At 42.8% G+C, this 24,942-nt stretch overlaps 1 protein-coding gene across 1 annotated transcript in view; it reads left to right on the top strand.

Annotated features, from left to right (window-relative positions):
* The window catches only part of LOC143942200 (high affinity immunoglobulin gamma Fc receptor I-like), a 114,219-nt gene extending 89,492 nt beyond the window's left edge, over positions 1 to 24,727 (top strand). Inside the window, exons 2-7 of the mRNA XM_077463453.1 lie at positions 8,325 to 8,345; positions 11,559 to 11,816; positions 15,263 to 15,523; positions 17,516 to 17,794; positions 23,424 to 23,705; positions 24,426 to 24,727. Of these exons, the coding sequence (XP_077319579.1) occupies positions 8,325 to 8,345; positions 11,559 to 11,816; positions 15,263 to 15,523; positions 17,516 to 17,794; positions 23,424 to 23,705; positions 24,426 to 24,727 (1,403 nt within the window). The remainder of the gene's footprint in view (positions 1 to 8,324; positions 8,346 to 11,558; positions 11,817 to 15,262; positions 15,524 to 17,515; positions 17,795 to 23,423; positions 23,706 to 24,425) is intronic.
* The last annotated feature ends 215 nt before the right edge of the window (positions 24,728 to 24,942 follow it).

Below are 24,942 nucleotides of genomic sequence, written 5' to 3'. Positions count from 1 at the left end.
GGCACATTACATGGGGCAGAGCACCTGACAGGGGACATTACATGGGGCAGAGCACATTACATGGGGCAGAGCACATGGCAGGGGACATTACATGGGGCAGAGCACATGACAGGGGACATTATATGGGACAGGGCACATGACAGGGGGCATTACATGGGACAGAGCACATTACATGGTGCAGAGCACATGACAGGGCACATTACATGGGGCAGGGCACATTACATGGGGCAGAGCACCTGACAGGGGACATTACATGGAGTAGAGCACCTGACAGGGCACATTACATGAGGCAGAGCACATGACAGGGCACATTACATGGGACAGGGCACATGACAGGGGGCATTACATGGGACAGGGCACATGACAGGGGACATTACGTGGGACAGGGCCTATGACAGAGGACATTACATGGGACAGGGGACATGAAAGCCAATAGGGTGCCAGCCGCTTCCCTGCCTATCTCTGCCTGTGTCTGCGATCCTCCTGTCAGCTGCCTGCGACTGTCAGTCAGATCGCCGTGGAACCCCCGTTTGAGAATCACTGGTCTATGGGAATGTTTGAACCCTTCTTCTTGAAAATGATTCCGAACGGCTGCACTTCCAAAAATCCTTTTATTGAAGCTTCATATAACAAGTGGTTGACAGATGGAGCAGGGGACAAAAAAGGTAGACGCGTTTCACGCAAATGTTAGTGCTTAGTCATTACCTCAGGTCATTTTTTGTTCCCACCAGAGAAATTCGTCAGGAGATTCATATGCTGGGGGGAATCTCGTATCTCACAGAAATGAAGCTAGGGGAGGTCTGCATGATCTCAGATTAAATTTCTGGCAGTACAGGGTCCATAAATGGGGATAGTTTGGCTCACTATGTGCTATTTAGAGAGCTGACCTCCCTGGGTCTTATTTTAGCATTCCAAAGTAGGCCCGGTATAACGCACGAATTGAGATAGCTTCAAACAAAAGCCAGGGAATCTGTGAGGAGGAGGAGGAGGAGGAGGAGGAGGAGGAGGGGGGGAGGTGGCATGCCATTAGGCTGTTTAAGCTAATCTAGCAGCTAAACAATAGAGACATATATTAGGTAATAACAAACCTCCCTGTGATAAGGGCCTATGGGTAACCAATTTGCTGTACCTGGGGGTCTTGTTCTTCCATATAATTCTATTATTGGTTCATTGGGTTAGTTCGATAGTTTGGCGGGACATGTACAGTAAATGGGAAGGGCTCTAAAGAGGTATTATAGTTTTGGGAGGATGCACATTTTGATGGCCGGAACTCTTCACATCAGGGAGATAGGAAAAGTTGACCATAGGTGCAGCCACTGTTTAACCTTGGAGAAGGCTTGAGGGTAGTTAGCATTATAAGTTGCATGAAGAGAGGGGGCCAGGCGTACACCCAAATATTGAAGAGTGTTGTCTGTGAAGGTGATACCAAAGGAATCCCTGAGGTTGGCCATTATACATTTGGGGATATTGATTGGGAGTGCGGAGCATTTTGCCAGATTGACTTCCAGTCTAGAAAGGGTGCGAAATTTCGGTAAGGTAGATAGCAGGTTAGGGAGACACACCACTGGGTCTGGTAAAAATATAAGTACGTCGTCTAAGTACAAAGTCATTTTAAATTCTTCCTCTCCTTTCTGGTAGCCTTTAATGTTTGGGTCCATGATAATTGCCCTGGACAAAGGTTCTATTGCCAGGACAAAAATCAGGGGCGACAGAGGGCAGCCTTGTCTTGTTCCCCTGCCCAGGGGGAAATACTCAGAGGAACAGCCAGGCAACTTGATTCAGGTGTTGGGATTATGATAAAGGGCTCTAAATCCATTTATGAGTTCTACAGAAAACACAAATTTAGCAAGAACAGTGTCAATATAAGACCAGAGGACGCTATCAAAAGCTTTATGTATGTCTAGCTCTAGAATCAGTACTTTGTGGGAAAAAAGGTCTGCGTCCTGAATTATATTAGCAGCTAGGCTAATGTTATCTGTAATTTGTCTTGTGGGGATAAAGCCAGTTTGTTCTGGGCCTGTTAATGTAGAGATAATGGGTGCTAGTCGATATGCTAATACTCGGCCTAGTATTTTAAGATAATTATTGAGAACAGATATCAGTCTGTAGTTTTGTGGGAGGGTATGGCCCTTATTGGGTTTGGGGATGAGTGTCATATTTGTGAAGAGCATGTCGTCTTGGAGTTTGTTACCTTGTAGATTATGGTTAATATGTTTTGTTCGTTTAGGGGCAAGCGTGCCTGCAAATTTTTTATAATATAATGAGGTGTATCCATCTGGGCCAGGGGCCTTAAGGATTTAATGATTGAGATGATCTCTTTTTCTGTGCAAGGGCCATTCAGGCTGTGTAACTGCGATAATGATGGGAGGGACAGAGAGCTCAGCCATGAATCCAGGCCATTTGGGGCGCGGGGGGGGGGGGGGGATTCAGGGGATGACAATAAGAATTGGTAATTGGTAAAAGGATGTAAATATTTGTAGGACCTCCTTAGGATGTGATACTATTTGGCCTGATCTATTTCTTAAATTATAGACATGTGTCGGCTGAAGGGATTTATGAGGTTTGCACGTAAACATGGCTGAGGCAGTGTTACTATGGTGCAGGAACCATGTCTTAGACCAGCGTATGGATTTCTCTGTTTGTTCTGAGAGGATCCTATCCAATTCCAATCTTTTTTGATTAATCTGTCGTAGTATTTCTGGAGAGTGAGATTGGATATGAGTATGGTATAGTTTACTTAGATCTAGGGTAAGAGTTTTCATTTTGGTCGTCTTTTGACATTTCTTGATGGTTGGCAATTCTATTAGGCGGCCTTGAAGGACCGCCTTATGTGCTGCCCATAATATGGAAGGGGATATTTCATCCACATCATTTAGCCTGAAATATTCAACTCACTGGTCCACTATTTGCAAGGTTATCTCAGGGTCTGCTAGCAGGGAATCATTCAGTCTCCAGGAGGCTGTCATGGGGGAGAGTCTTATATGGGATGTATGGAAAGACACCATATGGTGATCTGACCAGGTGCAGGTGTGTATAGCAGCTGAGGACGAGTTAGCGAGTAGGATTGGGGAGCTGAAGATATAATCTAGTCTGGCGTAGCTGTCATGAGGGTCAGAGTAATGAGTGAACGCCCTCGCTCCCGTAGTTAAGGCTATCCATGCATCAATTAGTTGGGGAGTCCATAGTGATCCCAGTAAGGACTTTGGGAAGGCATTAGCCATGCTTACCACTTTACTCCGGTCCAAGCTTTACTCTTGTCCAAGCTACTAGATTAAAGTCCCCCCAACCAACATGTATGAATTGTACCTATCCAACACCTGAAAAAAGGATCTGAAGAAGGAGCTTTGTGACTTGTTAGGGGTGTAGTTATTTGCAATAGTCAGTGCACATCCCTGTATCTCATCCTGAAGGATCAGGAACCTGCTGGCAGGATCCTTGTATATATGCTTAATATTAAATGACATGGTATTTTTGATAAAGACTGCAACTTCTCTAGTCTTGGACTCAAAAGTTGTAAAAAAGTGTTGTTTATAAGATTTATTAAAGAATTTTAGGTGAGTAGTAGAGAAGTCTCTTGCATCAGAATGATATCTGCCCCAATATTTTTACAGTACTTAAAAGCCTTCCTCCACTTTTGTGGGAAGTTAAAGCTTCTCATATTGTCAGATATTATTCACAGACCCATCCTAGTTGTGATATCTCTGGTAGTTTAAGTGTGATAGCCCGTTCACGGGGCCAAAGGTTTGGCTTAACTATATAGGAGTCTAACACTGTGGGGCTGCCATAGAGGTCGGGGAACGTGGCTCTGAACCCCTGAGTATCTTATAACACATATGTAAGTATTCCTTAACAGTACTAGTGACCATCTCTCTTAGCTCAGCAACATGGAAAAAAACATAGAAAACATATAAAACAAAACCTTAAAACAATAGTAAGTAACCAAACTCTAAGGGGCCAGAATGGGGAGACCAGACCCTGACCTGCATATCCAAATTGAGTGGACTATCTAGTCCAATACACTTGAATTCCCACTTGTAGGGAAGAAGAAAAGGGGGAAGTTAAGGGGGGAGGTAAGTGGATAAACCTGGGGTCACTCCCTTCAGATAAAAGGTGAGAGAGATATATATTTTGTTAAGAGCAGCTGTGGTGGGGAGTTGTTCAAGCGGGGGAGAAGAGACACTTGCCAGGGCGTAAGAGACCAAAATGCTAAGTTCAATGTCAAAAATAGTGAATAATAGAAAATTTTTTACAAAATGTACTGCAATTCCAACTATCCTCCGTGTGTAGGATGTGTAACGATCACTTCTTACCAGCCAGCATCAGGCCACCTGATCTCTGGAGCGTTGGCGGTTCCTCCTTTCCCATCGAGGTGATGGGGTAGCCCAGATTAGGGTTGGGAGGAGAGTGGAAGGGAGCCTTGACACACTTTGAGGTTCCAGGAGGCCCAGTTTTGTAAGGATTTCCTTGCCTTCAGTGATAGTAGTAGTGATATAGGTGGTGCCATTATGGGGGATCGAAAGCTTAAACGTAAACCCCCATCTGTAGCAGATCCTAGCCGATTGTAGGTTTGAAGTGACCTCTTTCATCCGTCTCCTTTTCTCCAGGGTCACTGGCGAGATGTCCAGGTATATTTGAACCGCAATCCCATCTAGATGGATGTGAGGGGTGATAAGAGATGCTCTCAGGACTTCCTCCTTCACTAGAAAGTCTTTCAGGCACATCACAATGTCCCTAGGGGTTTTTTCAAGTGGCGGTTTGGGTCTTAAGGCTCTATGTATCCTGTCACATATGAATGAGGCCTCAAGCTGGTCTGGGAGCAGGGAGTGAAACAGTCTCTTAATGGCCTCTGATAAGTCAGTGACTGTTTCTGGCACTCTGTGGACCCTGATGTTGTTTCTTCTGTTACGGTTGTCTAGATCTTCAAGGTGATTTTGCAATTGAACTGTGTCTGAGAGGACCTCATGATCATTGCGGAGGTCTACATAGGCAGGATGCAATTCATCATGTTTGATTTCTAAAATGCCTGTCCGCCCCCCTAGTGCTGCAATCTCCTGGGTCAGAGTGTTGGTGGATTTGTGTAATTCCACCTGGAATTGATGTATTAGTCTGTCATACATAGTGGACAGACTGTCCTCCAGGTCAGCATTAGTGAGATGAGGGGTGTACTCACTCTGCTCTGAAGTCACTGTAGGAGAGGCTGCTGGATCAGGGATGTCTGAAGGAGCACGCTTTGGCTGTGCGCCATTTTGTGACATTGCGCCCTGTTCCCATACCCAGAGGAGGTAGTTTGTTAGGGACCACTGAGTGGATTTTTGATAATTGTTTTGGATGTTGATATGCACCGCAGGTCCTGCAGGGGTGCTGGGGCTGTCAGGGAGAGAATCGTGTGTTATAAAGTCCTAGGGAGTTGGTTTAGGTCTCTGCTTCCCTCGAATCTCTGACTTTAAGCATTATTAAAATCACTGCTCCTGAAAAAAACGGAAGTTTTTAAAACTTTTTTTGCATTGATACATGTCCTCTGGGGTAGGATTTGGGTCCTCGTTACATTTTTTTTCAATGATTTTTATCTATATTGCCATAATCCGACAATATATTAAAGCCGCAAGCAGTTTTGGATTACATTTTTTCCTTTAGAAATGTCCTTTTGCTGTGGTACTGTTCTAAATACGCTACTTTACAGGCATACTAAGGACACCCCCTAGACACAATATTTAAAAGGAATATTTCATTTTTATTCTTTCACTTTAAGCATTATTAAAATCACTGCTCCTGAAAAAAAATGCAGTTTTTAAAACTTTTTTTTGCATTGATACATGTCTCCTGGAGCAGGACCCAGGTCCCCATACACTTTTTATGGAAATAACTTGTATATAAGCCTTTAAAATAAGCACTTTTGATTTTTCATGTTTGTGTCCCACAGACTTTAACGGTGTTCGCGTGCTCATACAAATCTTCTGCTTGTTCCCAAGTTCTGGTGCAAACCAAACCGGGGGATGTTCAGCTCAACCCTATTTTCTAGGTTGCTGCCAGACTTAGACATGTGCAAAAGGAAAAAATTCGTTTAGTTTCGTTTAGTTTTAATTCGTTAATTCCTTAATTTCGTTTAGTTATATTCGTTAACTTCCTCAAATTCGTTTTCGGATTTCGTTTAGTTTTCTACCGAATTCGAAAAATCGGCCACATTCGAAAATATTTCAACCAAATTCGAAAATATTTCTACCGGATTCAAAATGATTTCAACATGATTCGACATTATTTCAACCACATTCGAAAATATTTTGTGACCCGACTTTAGGGCCATGTATCTCGGGGTAACTTGGTTCTAGAAACTCCAAATTTGGATATTTTGTAGTGCTAGTACTATTGTGTTTGCATACCAAATTTGGGGTTTCTAGCTATAAGTAACCCCGAGATATGTGGCCCCAAATTCGGGTAGCAAAATGTCATTCTCTGCTCTAATAACTAATAACATTTTGCGACCCGATTTTGGGGCCACATATCTCGGGGTCACTTATAGCTAGAAACACCAAATTTGGTATGCAAACACAATAATACTAGCACTACAACATATCCAAATTTGAAGTGTCTAGCACCAAGTGACCCCGAGATTCGTGGCCCTAAAGTCGGGTCACAAAATATTTTCGAATGCGGTTGAAATAATGTTGAATCATGTTGAAATCATTTCGAATGCAGTTGAAATAATGGCGAATCATGTTGAAATAATTTCGAATGGATTCGAAATGATTTCAACATGATTCGACATTATTTCAACCACATTCGAAAATATTTTGTGACCCGACTTTAGGGCCATGTATCTCGGGGTCACTTAGTGCTAGACACTTAAAATTTGGATATGTTGTAGTGCTAGTATTATTGTGTAGCATACCAAATTTGGTGTTTCTAGCTATAAGTGACCCCGAGATATGTGGCCCCAAAATCGTGTCGCAAAATGTTATTAGTTATTAGAGCAGAGAATGACATTTTGCGACCCGAATTTGGGGCCACATATCTCGGGGTCACTTATAGCTAGAAACCCCAAATTTGGTATGCAAACACAATAATACTAACACTACAACATATCCAAATTTGAAGTGTCTAGCACCAAGTGACCCCGAGATACATGGCCCTAAATTCGGGTCACAAAATATTTTTGAATGTGGTTGAAATAATGTCGAATCATGTTGAAATCATTTCGAATGCAGTTGAAATAATTTCGAATCGCGTCAAATTCATTCGAATTCATTCATTATATTTCTTTCGTATTCGTTGTAATTTGTTATTTTTTTATTCGGACATTCGGATGCATCCGAATGTCCGAAAGATGCAAAATTCGGCCGAATTCCGATTCGTTACGAAACGAATTGCACAAGCCTACTGCCAGTGGGTCCGGACGGTGCACCTGTGTCTTCCACCTCCACCTAAACACTGAAGCCTAATGCATCAAGGTTAAATGCTTGGTGAGCTTGAGGACTTAATACCTACAAGAAAAAGTGTGATGATGGTCACATTCAACTCGACTTGTTCCATAACTTCTCCAAGGCACGTCTTCAGTTCTTCACCCTTCTAGTGTCAGGAAGATACCCCAACAGTTATATCCACAAATGGAGCACAGACACCTTCATACAATCACCATGGACTGTGTCATTGGCCAAGAACAAGATGGGAGGCATGAAAGTTGTGGAACCACCCTGTTCTCATTACATAATTCCATTCTTGATGCCAAAAAGGCTTCATAGGTCTTCAAATGACATGGCTGAATGTGTGAATTATTATCAAAAAGTAGGGTAGAGATGGTAAAAATGCCTAACATATGGAAGACAGGTGGTGCAAAAGGCCCTCAGCCCTATTTAGGGTGGTTGTTCCAGTTTGATATAGATGGCCTCCTTCATGTTTTGTAAGAATGGTTGTCCTCTCTGTCCCTCCATAATGCTTGTAAACTTCCCTGAAAGCCAGGCATGTCTGTTTAACACATTATACTAGCACTTCTTGTGGCCGCACACGCCCATGTGTGACAATATGTAGTGTTAATGGCACATCTATTTGTATCTCTGTATGGGAACGTTCATAGAGGGTGACAATGCTGACACATCAATCATAGAGTGCATGCAAAGACGGACGTGTGAGGTTGTTTTAAAAACAAGTTTTTCATGCACGAGCAGGAGGAAGAGTGGCAGAAAAAATAGTTAAAGAAAAAGGTAATACATATTTTTATTTTAAAGATGAGGACCTAGACACTTCACTCTCTACTGTGAAAGAAACACTCCAATGTATTAATTACATTAATTAGATTTTTCTTATTAAACTTATTTTTGTTTCTTTTACAGTGCTGATTGTGGGGAAAACAGGTAAGTGAACATGACGTACTGGAATGAATTTTCCTATGCCTAGCTCTCAGTGGTCCCTCATTGGGAGGGACAGTCCGGCTTTTGTAACTAAATCCCTCTGTTTCTCTTTTCTGCCTAAATTTCCTCTCTTTTTGTGTGGTATATAGCAAAACTTGTTCCTTTTGCAATAAACTTTTTAATCATCCTTTAGATCAGCGTTTCTCATTCTTTTTTTCCCCAGAGGAACCCCTAAGATACATTTTACGTCTTGAGGAAACCCTACTTAAACCAGTTCATCTGTGGTCAGTGGAAGGAATGGCCCTAGTGTAGGCAGGTTGCCTACAGTATGTTAGTTGGGCAGTTGGCTGGCTCAGGCTATGAAGGGGTTAATACTGTTTCTGCGGTTTCCCAGTTTTTTGTGGGCCCTGCCCTCTCCCCTTCACTGTAAATAAAAGGGGGAAAGGGTTCTGTAAAATGGGCTACTGCTGCCTGCATGGGAGAAAGACAGAACAAGCCTAAGGATGTGATCTTCAGCTACTCTCCGATGTTCCTACTCAGGAAAATGTTACCACGTCTGCAGAGGAGAACTGCTGCACCTAGTAGTCCATCAAAAAGCACAGGGAGTCTGGAGATATGCCCAGTTCTGGAGAACACCAGGTTTTACACTACCCAGGTATGCCTGGGTAGTGTAATAGAGATAGTTAGGGGACACGCTAATGTATTTGTTCACACTGGACTGTATTGCCAAAGCGTTTCAGTAAATGTTGCATCAACTGTTAGAAGCCTGGTCTGAAGTTTGTTAAAGGGGTGCATGATGGTACAAGACATATGAAAGAACTAGGGTCAGTAAAGCACACATGAGATATGTAAAACCACTACTAAAAGGTTAACTTGACATGGCAAATCGGTGGAAGATTGCAGTTGCTAAGGGTAACCACAAATTAGTCCAGTCATAAAGCGTGGTACCAATGGCGGTGTGTCCATTAAGGGCTCACGAGCACTGCCCCCTCTATCCAGCTACCCCCCCCCCCCCCGTGCATAATGGATAGATTCATGCATGCATGAATCTATCCATTGCTGCTGTAGCCACCCCCTATTCAGGTATCCGGACCCTTTTCATTCACCAGGCATCTGAATTCCAGCAGCGGGTGTGTTTTTTTAAGCATTTGATTAGAGCCATAGGCTCTAATAGGCTTCACCCAGGTGTGTTAAAAAAGCAAATTAATATTCTTTTTCCTAACACTGAACTGTCTCTCAGCCAATCAGGTGCTTGGGTTTGTTACCTGTCACCTGATTGGCTGAAACGACAGGCGCTACGATTGGACGCCTATTGGGAGGAGGGGAGGAGACGCAAGGAGGACACAGGAGCTGCTGCAAGGTCCCACCGCTCGCCGCCATCACCCACTGCCATACCTAGACAGGGTAAGTGCCAGGCAAACGGCGAGCAGGCGGGGGTCACAGTGGCACTATTTGATCATTACAGTGGCAGCGGTTGATGGCACATTGGCAGTGTTTGATGGGGCACAGTGGCAGCGTTTGATGGGCACAGATTGATGTGCACATTGGCAGCATATGATGGGCACAGTTTGATGGGCACATTGGCTGCGTTTGATGGCACAGGGGCAGTGTTTGATGGGCACAGTGGCTGCGTTTGATGGGCACAGTTTAATGGGCACGGTGGCAGCATTTGATGGGCACAGTGGCTGTGTTTGATGGCCACAGTTTGATGGGCACAGTGGCAGCATTTGATGGGCACAGTTTGGGCACAGTGGTTGCGTTTTTTGATACCATGGCAGGGTTTAATGGGCACAGTGGCTGTGTTTGATGGGCACAGTGGCTGCGTTTGATGGGCACAGTGAGGCTGCAATTGATGTTTTTTTTCCCAGAATTTTTCAGTTTGTTTGCGCCCCCCAAAAATTTGGAGCACCAGAGGTACCTAGTGTAGGTGACAGGGCCATCAGTGTTCTGGCTTCCTCCCTAGTGGTCGGTTTCCCAAATCAACCGGTACTAAATCAATGTTATGGAGACCCATAGCTTAGCCACATGGTACTTAGAGTGGAAAGAGTTAGCAAGTGTATACATGAGGTCCATGCTAAGTGCATTGTGGGACCCTATTCTGTCACTGGAAGTCTCAATGATATCATGCGGATGGAGGAGATGCTTGCGCTGGATAATGATACTTTTGGGAAATTCAAAATCCTATGGTGTGTGTGGCTTGACTTCTCCACCTCTGCCATGCTTAAAGATATGGTATGATCAGTCTATTATCATATTTTTTCAAATTCTAATGCCGCATACACACGACCGGACTTTCCGACACACTAGGTCCGACGGTCTTCCCATAGGACTTTTGGCCGAGTTCCGACAGACTTTCCGAACGAACGGCCTTGGCCACATATGAATGGACTAAGTCCGTTCGAAAGTCCGTTCATTTTGAACGTGGTGAAGTAAAGGGGACAAAAAAAGGAAGTTCAATAGCCAGTAGCTGCTCTTGCGTCGTATTTGGTCCGTCGGACCAGCACACAGACGAACGGTTTTGCCGATTTGAGTCCATCGGAATTGAGTCTGTCGGATAGATTTGAAACATGTTCTATTTCTAGGTCCGTCGGATTTCATTCCCGAAAAATGAACGGATTAGCCCACTCACAATCGAATTGTCCGACGGACTAATCCCGTCGGACCTAGTTTGCCGGAAAGTCCGGTTGTGTGTACGCAGCATAACACATTTTCTTTTGCCTTTTTATTGTCCGGTCATGGGAGTGTTGAAGCTCTTTCTTTGTCTTTTTTGGGCCTCCCTAGGCCTTTTTATTTCCCTACTTTCTCTCTTTCGCTCTTCCTTACTTCATCCTGTTCCTTGGTATTTTTTGGTCCTACATGTTTTCTGTTTTTGCTCTATTATATAAAGTCTGTGAAATGGTTGTCCATTCTTTTCACAGTGCTAAATGTGATTTTTCTTATCTACTTATGTGGACCCCAATGTCATTGTTTTCACGACTCTTGTACTGTTTGGCTATATCCCTTTGTTGTATTGCTCCTTTTGATGGAAACAAACAATTCAAGATATATTTACCTCTAAAAACACTGAAGCCGCAGGCTTTGTGAAAATTAATATTTGTGTCATTCTCAAACCTTTTGGCTACGGCTGTATAATCTACAATCTTACAGATCTTTGATTGCATCTTTTTTTTCTGTACTGTCTCTATTCTTTGACATGTACAATGTGCTACCTTGTAGGATCTTCAGTAAAACCTGTGGTGACCTTCAACCCAAACTGGGACAAGATCTTCACAACTGAGTCTCTAACAATGACCTGTAATGTGAGGTCACCTATTCCAGCAGATATGAGATACACCTGGTACAAGGATAATAACCAGATACACACAAGACAAAGATTTGTTATTGAAAAAGCAGCACAAAGTAACAGTGGGAATTACTGGTGTAAAGGCTCCAATACTGACATAAGTGACCCTGTCAGACTGGAGGTCAGTAATGGTGAGTAAATATTCTGTACAGGGAATTTGTTATGGTTTTGGTCAATGTATTTTCCATTAAATTCACAAGTTTATAAAAGGATATTTATTTTTACAATACTTATATACAATCTTAGCTTTACAAACGGGCAACTGACAAATTTTTGAACATTTTTACTGGGTTTCAAAAGAGGCTGCACATCCCAGAAATCTATACGAAAGAAAATGTGAAAAATGTTCCCCGTGGGATATTAAGGCAGCAAATTGAGAGACATCAAATACATTTTTTCCAAAATATTTTATTGCTTATAAAACACTAAATGACACCTGTCACAGTGAATAAGCATGATAAGATTAAAATATGAGCTTTGGTGTGACAATAAAGATTCGTAAACTTTTTTACAATATTACTAGATTTGCAATCCTAGGTAAAATGTATCTCCGTTTCATCAAAAAAAAAAATTTCTTATGGGTTCCAAAATTTTTTTTCTTTACATGTTATAACACAACCACTTAGTGTAGGGAAATACCCCAATGCATTTTGACTTGGAACTGGTCACAGTCTTCTTCAGGAGGTTCTTTATTTCTACCAATATAACAAGTGAATAATTAATATACAATACAATATCATTAAACAGGCACCTATATAGGCATCTCCACATATTTACCCTTTCCATAGTGATGTATGTACAAACGGGCAACTAATCACTCTTGGATTTCTACAGAAAACTCCAGCATTGGCTGCATGTTTAAGGGAAACTTATACAGTGGAACCTTGTATTACGAGCATAATCCGTTCCAGGAGAATGCTTGTAATCCAAAGCACTCGCATATCAAAGCGAGTTTCCCCATAGAAGTCAATGGAAACGAAGATAATTTGTTCCGCATTGACTTCTATGACATGCAATACCGCATGTGGCCAGAGGTGAGGGGGGGCACCGGAGAGGCACAGAAATACTTGGGACTGCTTGGCTAAACTCAGAAAGGCTCGGAAACACTCAGGAATGGAGTATTTCTGAGTCATTCCGAGTATTTCCGAACGCCTCTGAACGGCTCCAAACCATTCCAAGTGTTCCTGGCACACCACATCTCTGGCCAAATGCGGTACTGCCCCACCCATTAGCTTGAATTTTGCTTGTTTTGGAGACAACACTCGCAAACCGAGTCAGAATAAAAAAAAAAAAGTTGCTCGTCTTTCAAAACGCTTGTTAACCGCGTTACTCGTAAACCAAGGTTCCACTGTACTAAGATAAAGAAATCGCCCAGATCCCTTTTGGCTTAAAGTGTATCTAAACCAAAAAACAATAGTTGAATGCATTGCAGCTTACCTTTCCCTAGATGTGGTGGCTGTATTTGTTTCATTTTTTTTTTTTACACTTTTTTCTTCTTTATTGTCACCTGGTAATAATGCCAGGAACACAGTTCCTGTCCCGGGGTTTGTAGGCATGTGCAGAAAAGATTTTTTTTTCCTCATTTCGGATAGATTCTTAATGTTACTAATTTAGTTTCGTTATGGAATTCATTTCGTTTTCACAAAATTTTTGTTTAGTTTATACATTTTCTAACAAATTCCAACTTTTCAGAATGATTAGAATTTGGATTGGTCGAAAAAAATTATCGATTCGACTGCTTCGAATTCTGTGTGAAGAAATAGCTGGTTGTTAAGCAGCAGGCCAGGAAGCCAGCGGCTCCCATGTCCTTAACAACCATGACGTATCATCTGTCAGCACGCTTCCCCACTGACAGATGAATGTAAAATAAAAACCAGTCCATGTCGTCAGTAGGGAGCAGTGCCACCAGGTGATGTATGCAGGTGGCCTCGCCCCTTCCCTATAAATGGAGGAGCCTGCAGTAGGCACAGAGCCTCCGTGTCGGCAAGAGCGATTTTTTTTTTTGGGTCAGCGGGTGGCGTGATTAACAAGAAATCTCCATTGGGGGGACAATGCAGATGTACCCGTACCTACCTGATGGGGCCCCCTTCAGCTCCACCCCTGGTCCCTCCTTCAGCCCCACCTCAGACTCCACCCCTGGTCCCTCCCCAGACCCCGCCTTAAAACGGTCTCTGCAGCATATTACGTCATTGGTAGCATGGGTGGCACTGTCTCTGCAGGCAGCACATGCGCATGTGCTACCTGCAGACAGTGGCACTCATGCCGCCAAAGCCATATTGTGCTGCAGACAGTGCCACTCATGCTGTAATGTGCTGCAGACAGTGCCACCCATGACACAAATGCCATAACGCATGTGCTGCCTGACGAAAGTGTCACCCATGCCGCCAATGCCATATTGTGCTGCAGACCAATAATAATGCCATTGGCGGCATGGGGGGGCACTGTCTCTGCTGGCAGCACATGTGTTATGGCATTAGCGTCAAGGGTGGCACTGCCTGCAGCACATTATGGCATTGGTGGCATGGGTGGCACTGTCTGCAAGCAGCACATGCTTTATGGCCCATAACGCATGTACTACCTGCAGACAGTTCCACCCATGCCGCCAATGCCATAATGTATAGATGCTGCTGCAGTAGTAATGGATCTTCAATCCTCCCCCCCAAGCAAGCACATATCTGTGTTAGCCGAGCCCCAGGAGTCACTTCCTCCCTGATCCTGCTGCTGCCTGGACTGAAGTGCGAGTGCCCACAAACTATTCCAGTCAGATGCCTTTTTTTTTCTTCTCCCGCCAGAGCCACCACTCGCCTCACTGCTTCTTCTCTCAGGCCAAGTGAGGAACAGAGCAGAGGGGGAGGAATCACTCCGTGGCGCCAGGGAAGGCACTATAGAGGACGTAGGCACGGAAGAGACATTCTCACATTCTTCCGCACCTGATATAGGAGAAATAGTCCCTCCCCCTGCCGCCACCTACATAAACACATTGAGCTATTGGAATAAAAAATGTTAAAATTTGGTGGCGTGGGGGGGGGGGTATGGTAGGGGGTCTGGGGCAGGGGTTGGGCGGCGGTTTGTTGTTGGTGGGGACAATGTTTGGTCATGGTGGCTGGAGGATTTTTCTTTTTTTTTTACATTAATTAGTTCTCTGTTCAGGTGTTGCCTGGGCCCCCCTGCTGGTCGGGCCCGGTACAACAGGGTCAGCTGTACTGTCCTATCCTGGAAATGCTACCCAAGGCAAATGTCTTGTTTACGTAATGGCAGCTACACCCCTGAATACTAGCAGAGGGTTTCTGGAACTGGAAATTGCCAAGAGGAGGTCTGTCGACTGGAGTTCCAAAACAAGACCCCTTACCTCCATCCCTTCATAAATAAAGAGCAGGGAAAAATATAAAATAAATTATATACAGCTTTACCCATAGTATATAAGGTGAAGACCAGGATAGCTAGGCTGCTATCTTGGTACCTGTCTCCTCCGGTTGGTACTTGCATAATATCAGTTGGATGGAAGCAGATAGTAGGAAGGGGTAGATCATTGTTAGACCTTGCTGTGATGCTAATTGAATCCATTTCAATGTTTCAGACTGGGTGATCCTGCAGGCTCCTCTCTACATTCATGAAGGTGACAATGTGACTCTAAGATGTCACCATTATCCCGGATATACTGGAAGAAAGAGTATATTTCAAAAGGATAACAATCAAATAAGAAGCTGGGGATCTGATCCTGAATTACGTATTATAAACATAATCCTGCAAAGATCTGTTAAATATACTTGTACAAAAGAGGTCTTTCGCCATACAAGTTATGGAGAGTATTTAGGAGAAGCTTTTATTAATGTCAAAGGTAATACTTTCTAGATGTACAAGTAACAGAGAACAGCTTGATGTATATAATGTTATACATGTGTGTTAATGTCTTAAAAACCTAGCTTTTACCAATATTTTGTAATTATATACAATCTGTACATGGGAAGAAGCCATATTTGCTCATTATATAGTCAGTGCCTATTACAGTAGTTGTGCTTTATGACTCTGTTGTACCACAGCCTAGTCCTGTGCTGAAGAGCATATCCTTCATGTATGCTGCCTGGCATATGGGCATAGGATTCTCCTTTGAGAGTCTTTCCTAAGGCACTACTGGGAGGCCACCAGCCTGGTCTAACGAGCACCACTAGTAGCCTATTCCATACATCCCCAGGCTTTATGGCAATAGTTGCCTCACCCAGCACAAGATTTGTTTTCAGAAGACATCTTAAGCCCCATACACACGAGCGGACTTTTCGACATCCAAACTCCGACGGACTGAGTCCGTCAGACTATCCGATCGTGTGTGGGCTGCAACGGACTTTTGATTCGCCAAAGTCTGACGGACTTTAGAAATGAAGCATGCTTCAAATTTTCCCGACGGAACTCCGCCGGACCCGGTCCCCGTCGAAAAATCCGCTCGTGTGTATGCTACTCCGACGGACTAAAACCGACGCTAGGGCAGCTATTGGCTACTGGCTATGAACTTCCTTATTCGAATCCAGTCGTACGTCATCATGTTCGACTCCGTCGGAGTTTGGTGTGATGGTGTGTGTCCAAGTCCGTTCGGTCGAAAAGTCCGCCAGAACTCCGTCGGAATTCCGGCGGAACTCCGGCGGAACTCCTTTGGAGGTCTGTCGGAGATAAGTCCTCTCGTGTGTACGGGGCTTAACAATGACATTAGGAGTAGAAAGAGTTCCCTTCCCCTCTCCCTTCCTTCCTTCCCCTTCCCAGGGGTCACATTCCGCCCTCACCTCCAGACCTACCTCCCTCAACCCAACGGCTCTTCCTTACATGTTTCCCACTTGTACCCCCTGTGATCACGCTAGACCTTAAAGGTAGTGCTTGTGCTGGTCACAAACACTCCCAAATTAGCCGATTCCCCTGTAACTAGATCAACCTACACTCTGCCAAATTTCGACACCTGATCATAGCCCTCTGGTGTAAGCTTCATTAGGAAAGAAATTAAGACATTGGCGAAAAAAAAATTGCTGATGAATATATATTATATTGTGTGTAAGCCTCGATATCCATTTTTGCAACATGTTTTTTGTCCAGGAAACAATGATACTGTTTCTTGTTTGATAGACCCCTTTGGACATATTTCCATTCCATTCCATTGTTCCATTCCATTCCATTGTTCCATTCCATTTAACATGTTGATATACAACTTGTATATTACATATTATTTCAATCGTGTTACTAGTTAATATTTTTTTTCTTATATTATTGTCAAACTTTTATTTGGAGTCTACCCAAAGACAGCCCTTTACCTCTTACTGAAACATGGTTGATTTACATATTCATGTTTTTTTTCAGTCATCTCAACAATGAGGGGACATACCGTAGTAGCAAACAGAAAAAAGCAGAGGGGAGGTGGAACAAGGAAAAGCCCATATTTTGGGGGATTTCCCAGAGCCCTACATCCAAGGCCAAAAGAATGTGCAAAGTCCCATAAATCCTGTACCTCTCTTTCCTTGCTTCTACCCTAAAGAGAAGCTCCCACTAGATGAAACCTTTCTCACTATCTATGGTACACCCCAATCTCTATTCTGGGGACCTCCAGTGGCTACCTAGGCACCTACATTGCCTATTTTTAACTACAAGGTTCTCAACCCTCACCATGGCGTTGTCTAGTGGCCAATTTGGGGAACTACACCTGTGCCGCCACTATGCTACAGCTCCTTTCCACATCGCTAGACATATTAAAAGCATTGCACTTTCTGTTTTACCATCACAACATTCATTATCTGCATAGAGCTGATAATGTGGAGAGTACTTGCCCAATCTGTGTGATCTTTGTATTTTACAGAACTATTCAGAGCTCCTGAAATAAAGGTGACACCAAACCGGGTGCTGGAAGGAGATCACATGACCCTGACATGTGACACGAGTCTTAGCCCACACAGACAGACAGATCTTCAGTTTGCTTTCTATAGAGATCAACTGACTGTTCAGATGTTCACTTTATCTAACCAATATGGAGTTCAACAGGCTCAGCTGGGGGATTCTGGGGAATATTATTGTGAAGCAAAAACTTTAAACGGTAATGTGAAAAAGAGAAGCAAACCGGTAAATATTCAAATAAATGGTAAGTATAATTCAAGGTTTGAGATACCTGTATATGTGGATGGTGGATGTTAGAAATGTGCATGACGGAAACATTTATTTCGTTTCAAATTCCTTTGTTAACCTCTTCAACACAGGACACTTATACACCCTTCCTGCCGAGACCAATGCTCTCACACTTTGAATGCCAATTACTCAGTCATGCAACACTGTACCCACCCAATGTTTTTATTTATTTTTATTTTTTTTTTTGCAACATAAGTGAAAAAAGAGCAACAATTTTGAAAAAAAAAACACTTTTTTTAGTTTCTGTGATACAATTTTGCAAATATGTAATTTTTGTTCATAAATTTGGGCCAAAATGTATACCGCTTCATATCTTTGGTAAAAATAACCCAAATAAGTGTACATTATTTGGTCTGTGTGAAAGTTATAGAGTTTACAAGCTATGGTGCAAATCATTGAAAATTGATCACACCCGATCGCACCTGATGCACCGACTGCCTATCTCAATTCTTGAGGCCCTAAAATGTCAAAATAGTATAAATACCAGACAAATTACCCTTTCTTGAAAAGTAGACAGTCCAAGGTATCTAGTAAGAGGCATAGCAAGTTTTTTGAAGTTGTAATTTTTTCCCACAATTCTTGGGAAATTTAAGAAATGATTATTATTATTTTACAAAATTGTCATAATAACAAGTTATTTCTCACACACAGCATATGCATACTTCCAATTACACCATAAGATACATTCAGCTGCTCCTCCTGAGTATGGTGATATCACATGTGTGAGACTTTTTCACAGCATGGCCACATACAGAGGTTCAACATGCAGGGAGCACCATCAGGCGTTCTAGGAGCATAAATTCCACATACAATTTCCTAACAACCTATCACACTTTTGAAGGCCCTGGAGCACCAGGACAATGGAATTATCCACAAAATGATGTGATTTTGAAAACCAAACACCCCAACATATATTATATGAGGCATAATGAGTCTTTTGAACAGTTTTTTTTTTCCAAAAGTCTTTGAAAAACATGGAAAGAAAATTAAAAACTTATTTTTTTTACACAAAGTTGTCATATTTGTAACACATAGCATGTACATAGCAAAATTTACCCCCCAGAACACATTCTGATACTTCTCCTGAGTATGGAGATACCACATGTGTGAGACTTTTACACCTGTCCACATACAGAGACCCAACATTCAGGGAGCACCATCAGGCGTTCTAGGAGCATAAATTACACATTTAGTTTCCTGATGACCTATCACACTTTTGAAGGTCCTGGAGCACCAGGACAATGGAAACACCCACAAAATGGCACTGTTTTGAAAAGAAAGCACCCCACCATATATTCTATGGGGCATGGGCTGGTGACAGGTACTCGAGTACTCTGATGTGCTGGTGACTGGTACTCGGGTACTCTGATGGGCTGGTGACAGGTACTTGGGTACTCTGATGAGCTGGGGATAGATACTCGTATACTCTGATGGGATGGTGACAGGTACCGTGTACTCTGATTGGCTGGTGACAGGTATTCGGGTTCTCTGATTGGATGGTGACAGGTAATCGGGTACTCTGATGAGCTAGTGACAGGTACTTGGGTACTCTGATGGGCTGGTCACCGGTACTCTGGTACTCTGATGGACTGGTGACACTCTGGTATTCTGATGGGTTTGTGATGGGTACTCTGTTGGGCTGGTGACGGGTACTCTGATGGGCTGGTGACAGGTACTCGGGTACTCTGATGATGACAGGTACTTAGGGTACTCTGATGAGCTGGAGATAGGTACTCGGGTAATCTGATGGGCTGGTGACAGGTACCGGGTACTCTGATTGGCTGGTGACAGGTACTCGGGTACTCTGATGGGCTGGGGACAGGTACTCAGGGTACTCTTATGGTGACAGGTACTTGGGCACTCTGATGGTGACAGGTGCTCTGATGGCGACAGGTACTCGCTTACTCTGATGGCAACAGGTACTCGGGTAATCTGATGGTGACAGGTACTCTGATGGTGACAGGTATTCTGGTACAGCAGAGCATGTTGTGATTGGCCAAAGCGTGCAGGTCAGGTGCATGCTTTGGCCAATCATCAGGCATCAATGCACCGTGATCTCGCAGTGCATTATGGGGCATTCAGCGGCGCTCCAATTTGTCGCGAATGCCCTATATGTTCAGTTTGTTTGCGAGCAAATGAACACCCAATGTTCGAGTCAAACTTACGGCTCATCCCTATACAAAACTAAACACATTTATCCATTCTGCACGTCTACTTTTGTTGGTATTTAGGGATGGGCCGAACAAACCCCTGTTCGGTTCGCACCAGAACTTTCTAACACTGCGAAAGTTCAAACCCAAATAACGAACCCCATTAAAGTCAATGGGACCTGAACGTCAAAAATCAAAAGTGCCCATTTTGAAGGCTTATATGTAAGTAATTGGGCATACAATGGTTATAGGGGTCCGGGTCCTGGCCTGGGGGACATGTATCAATAAAAAAAAAGTTTGTGAAAAACTTCATTTTTAAAGGAGCAGTGATTTATTTTTTATTTTTAAAGAAATGAAAAATTCCTTCCAATATAGTGCCTGGGGGTCCCCTTAGTCTACCTGTAAAGTGGCAGATCTGTACCATGTCTAGAATCTGCTGCAGTGATAACTGCATTAATAAAGCCAAGACAAAATGAAATTTTCCTCTATTTTGCTCAGTAACATTTGGGAGCCAGTGTGTATGATGAGGTCACAATGTAGTGCACTGGGAACAAGATTAGAGATATTTTGGATACATTCTGGTATCACTTTGACTTTGGATAGAAGTAACAGGTGCATAAAAATTGGTCTTTGGGTGTCAGTGGTGCCTTCCCTCCCTAACCTTATAGAGGTAATCTTGATGAAAGCAAGAATTAGCCTTGTTGTATAAAATTGCAATGATATGAGCCTGTCAAACAGGTGCTGAAAAATTGGTCTTTGGTTGTTAATTGTGCCCATGAAACCTATACCAAAAACATTCTTCCAGATTAAATGATTGAAAACCCTCAAAGCTAGGCAGCCTCAAAGTCCTGCAGAGATTCCACATCCCAAAAAGACTTGATCAGTGACATCAGCTTCAGGGGTTTCATAGCTGGTAATACAGAACTGATTCATTTTTATAAAAGTCAAACGGTCCACGGAGTCTATGGACAGATGTGTTCTATGATCAGTAACAAAACCTCCTGCAGCACTGAATGCCCATTCTGAAAGCACGCTGGATAGCACAGGCAAACTCACTAAACAGAGGAAATTATGCCCTGCCTGAGGAGTGACCACCACGTCCACCTTTGCCTGTGGACATATTTGTTGCTGGCCCCCTTACAGTGCCAAGGGTACGTCTGCCTCTCCTTGTTGTCCTCCCAGGCATTATTGGGAGGGAGGGGGGCGGTGCTTATAAGCAAATGTAAAGAAGAAGTTGAAATGTAGATGCACTTTAATCAATGTAAAGAGGTGTTTGGTGCACTTTAATTTGAGTACTCACACTACAAAGACACACTCCACAGATACACTATAATATACTGCAATATATTGCGTGAAACGTACAGTGACATACAGAACTACATGGCGTTAAACTGGCAGTAACACACATGGAACTATATGATGTTAAACTGGCAGTAATGCACGTAAGACTATATGGCATTAAACTAGCAGTAACACACACAGAACTATATGGCGTTAAACTGGCAGTAACACACACAGAAGTGGTGTTAACTTTCAGTAATGCACAAAACGAAATGGCATTAAACTGGCAGTAACAGACACAGAACTATATGGCGTTAAACTGGCAGTAACGCATGCAAAACTATAATGTGTTAAACTGGCAGTAACACACACAGAAGTAAGTGGCGTTAAACTGGCAGTAATGCACAAAACTATATGTTGTTAAACTGGCAGTAACAGACACAGAACTATATGTCATTAAACTGGCAATAATGCAATAAGTCCCTACTCTAGCTGCACACTATGCAAAGCTAAATGATGGTCCTCCTCACTACACTCACACTATCCCTAGACTGACACTAAACTAATATTCTACACTGACAATTGAAGAAAAATTGCACAGTATAGCACACTAACTAACTAACAGCACTGAACAGAGCCCTGTTCTATCTCTCTCCACGCCAAAATCACACTGAAAATGGCTGCCATTGAAAGAATACTTTTATACTGTGGGGCGGGAATGAGCCATGATTGGATAAAGTCATGATGACAGTGTCCAAACCTGACTCTGACAGTGCTCTGTGCCCCGATTGGCTAAAGCTTTCACTGCTTCAGCCAATCAAGGCTTGCAATGCACTGTTCAGCGCCACAATGCATTGTTGACGGTTCGGGCAGTTCCATTTGTTCGGCTGTTCGTCGAACTTCCGAACAGCGAAAGTTCAGGCCAAACGTATGCTCGAGCCAGACCGTTCGCCCATCCCTATTTGAAACCACTGTTTTTTTATTTTTTTATTTTATAAATGAAAAAAGACAGAGCATTTTGAAATAAGAAAAATCATATTTTCTACTCTGTGTTAATAAACATGTCTAATAAAATCAAATGTCTTCATAAATTTAGGCCAAAATGTATTCTGCTACATGTCTGTGATAAAAACCAAACTTCTTTTTGGTGACACTATACTAGTAATGGTGGTGATTAGGGAGTTATTGTGTGACTGTGATAGTGTGACTAATTGACACTGGCTGGGAGGGACACTAAGGGGGTTATTTACTAAAACTGGAAAGTGAAAAATCTGGTGCAGTTGTGCATGGTAGCCATGATTCAGCTTCTCTGGTTGGTTGGTTGGCTGGTTTCTATGCACAATTGCACCAGATTTTGTACTCTCTGGTTTTAGTAAATCAACTCCAAACTGATTGGCACTGACATTGCTAGTGACACTAATACAGTAATCAGTGATAAAACTGCAAATTGTCACTGTACTAATGACACTGGCTGGGTGACAGAACAATCAAAGGGTTAACTGTGGAGGGAAATAAAGGGGTGAAATGTGCCTTAGAAGTATATGTACTGCTTGTACTCACACAGAATCTGGATTTATTTCTTCCCCGAACGAAAAGAGCTCAGGAAGGAAGAAAATGTCCAGATCCTATGTGTTCTGTTTTGGCTGTAACCTCCTGACACACTTGAGCTGTGACCAATCACAGCACAGATCAGTGGGGGGAAGCGTGCAGCATGCCCAAAAACCAGAAAGTAAGCCGCAGTGTACCCGTATGTCTCTTAGTCTGGAGCTGTCGCCCACCAGCAAAAAATGTAATGTGGGTGAGTGGCAAGTGGTTAAGAATTGAAAATCTATACCATGATTGTTCAGAATGAATGGTTAAATTTAAGAGACCTCAAAAATCATCTAAACAATGTTTGTGTTGTAAATTTCACTGACCATTATTTGTTAATTGAAAAATCAATCCAAACCCAGTACTATAGATGATTTTCGAGGTTTTCAGACCTGCAGATGATTGACCCAATACCGGTGACAGCTTCCTGGGGGGCCTGCACTCGTGGGTTCAGATCCTAGTCTAAACATACCCAGACTCATCTCTACCCAGGACATGGCACTCTACTTCCAATCCTTTAGGAAACATCAAACCAAGAATTTTATTTCTATTGCTCTCTTTCAGAACCCTTCACTGACCTGGAAATCAAAGGGCCCCCAAACCCAATAGCAGAAGGAGACAATATTACACTGACCTGTCTCGCTAGCCATAGTCAATTCGAATTAGCCACAGAAGTGGAGTTTGCTTTCCACAGAAATGGACAGAACGTTCAGGAATTTGGTTCTTCCAATAAATATGGAATCCTATTCGCCAAACTGGAGGATTCTGGGTATTATATCTGTGAGGGCAGAAGGTCATCCAATGGTTTACCTAAGAAGAGTAACAACATAAATGTCCAAATACAAGGTGAGAAGGACACAAAGGACACGATACAACAGGAAGAATAAGCTCTAGACCAGTGTTTCTCAACTCAACTTCTCAACTTCAGTCCTCAAGGCGCCCCAACAGGTCATGTTTTCAGGCTTCCCTTTATTTTGCACAGGTGATTTGATCAGTTCCACTGCCTTAGTAATTACCCCAGCTGTTTCATCTGAGGGAAATCCTGAAACCATGACCTGTTGGGGCGCCCTGAGGACTGGAGTTGAGAAACACTGCTCTAGACTACTGCCGGCCATACACGGTTTTCTTTCGAAAATCGTATCTAAGAATTTTCGTATGAATTTCGCACCATTAGTGGACTGTAGCAACAGCCGATTTTCGTGTGGAAATCAAATTTGAGAAATCGGACATGTTGGAAATTTTTTGAAAAACAAACGATTTTCTAATCAATGATGGGAGAATCGGGTGAGAAATGTAATAAGAAAAGAAAATTTACGGAGAGAAAAGAAGATTCCGAGCCACGAAAATTATTTTCTGTAGCAACATGAGGTGAAATTGAAGGCTTGGTCAGCCGAATTTCGAAAATCAATGGTGGCATCATCGGATCACAAAAAAAACAAATTTTCTGATTTTGAAAAGAAAATTTGTTCGAAATTCGACCGTGTATGGCCTGCATACCCCTCTGCAAAATGAATTCTATTTACCATTGTGTACTGATTTTGCTCAATTATATTAATGTCTACACAGAGCTCTTCTCTCACCCGGAAATGGTAACAACCCCAGATTTCCCCAAAGAAGGCAACAGAATTATTCTAACATGTAACACGCGTATAAACACATTAAGAAACGACATCGAACTGCAGTTCGCGTTCTACCAGAATGAAAAGAAGGTACAGAAATTGAATTCATCTCATCAATACATAATCCCATTGGCTCAACTGGAGGATTCTGGAAATTATTCCTGTGAAGCAAGAACTCTATACAATGGGATGCAGAAAAGAAGTTCAGTAGTAAGTGTGGTCATTCAAGGTGAGCATAGTCAGTTATGAACATATCTAATGTCAGTAAAGAATAAGAAGGAATTTTAATGTGAAGCAGGTGTTATTTTTATGTCAGGATAGATTCTGTGGGGTCTATATATCAATATTTTTACTCAAATTTCACCAAAAATTCACACATCCTCCACTCAAGATCAGAGCTGGATTAAACTATGTGGAGGCCCCTACGTAGTCGAATCCTCGGGGCTCCACTGGCAGGTTTATGG

Source organism: Lithobates pipiens, unplaced genomic scaffold (assembly GCF_037356315.1).
Source record: "Lithobates pipiens isolate NorthernLeopardFrog02 unplaced genomic scaffold, aLitPip1_a1.2 Scaffold_30, whole genome shotgun sequence".
In the NCBI taxonomy this organism is placed as follows: domain Eukaryota; kingdom Metazoa; phylum Chordata; class Amphibia; order Anura; family Ranidae; genus Lithobates; species Lithobates pipiens.
This window is presented reverse-complemented; position numbering and strand designations above follow the sequence as displayed.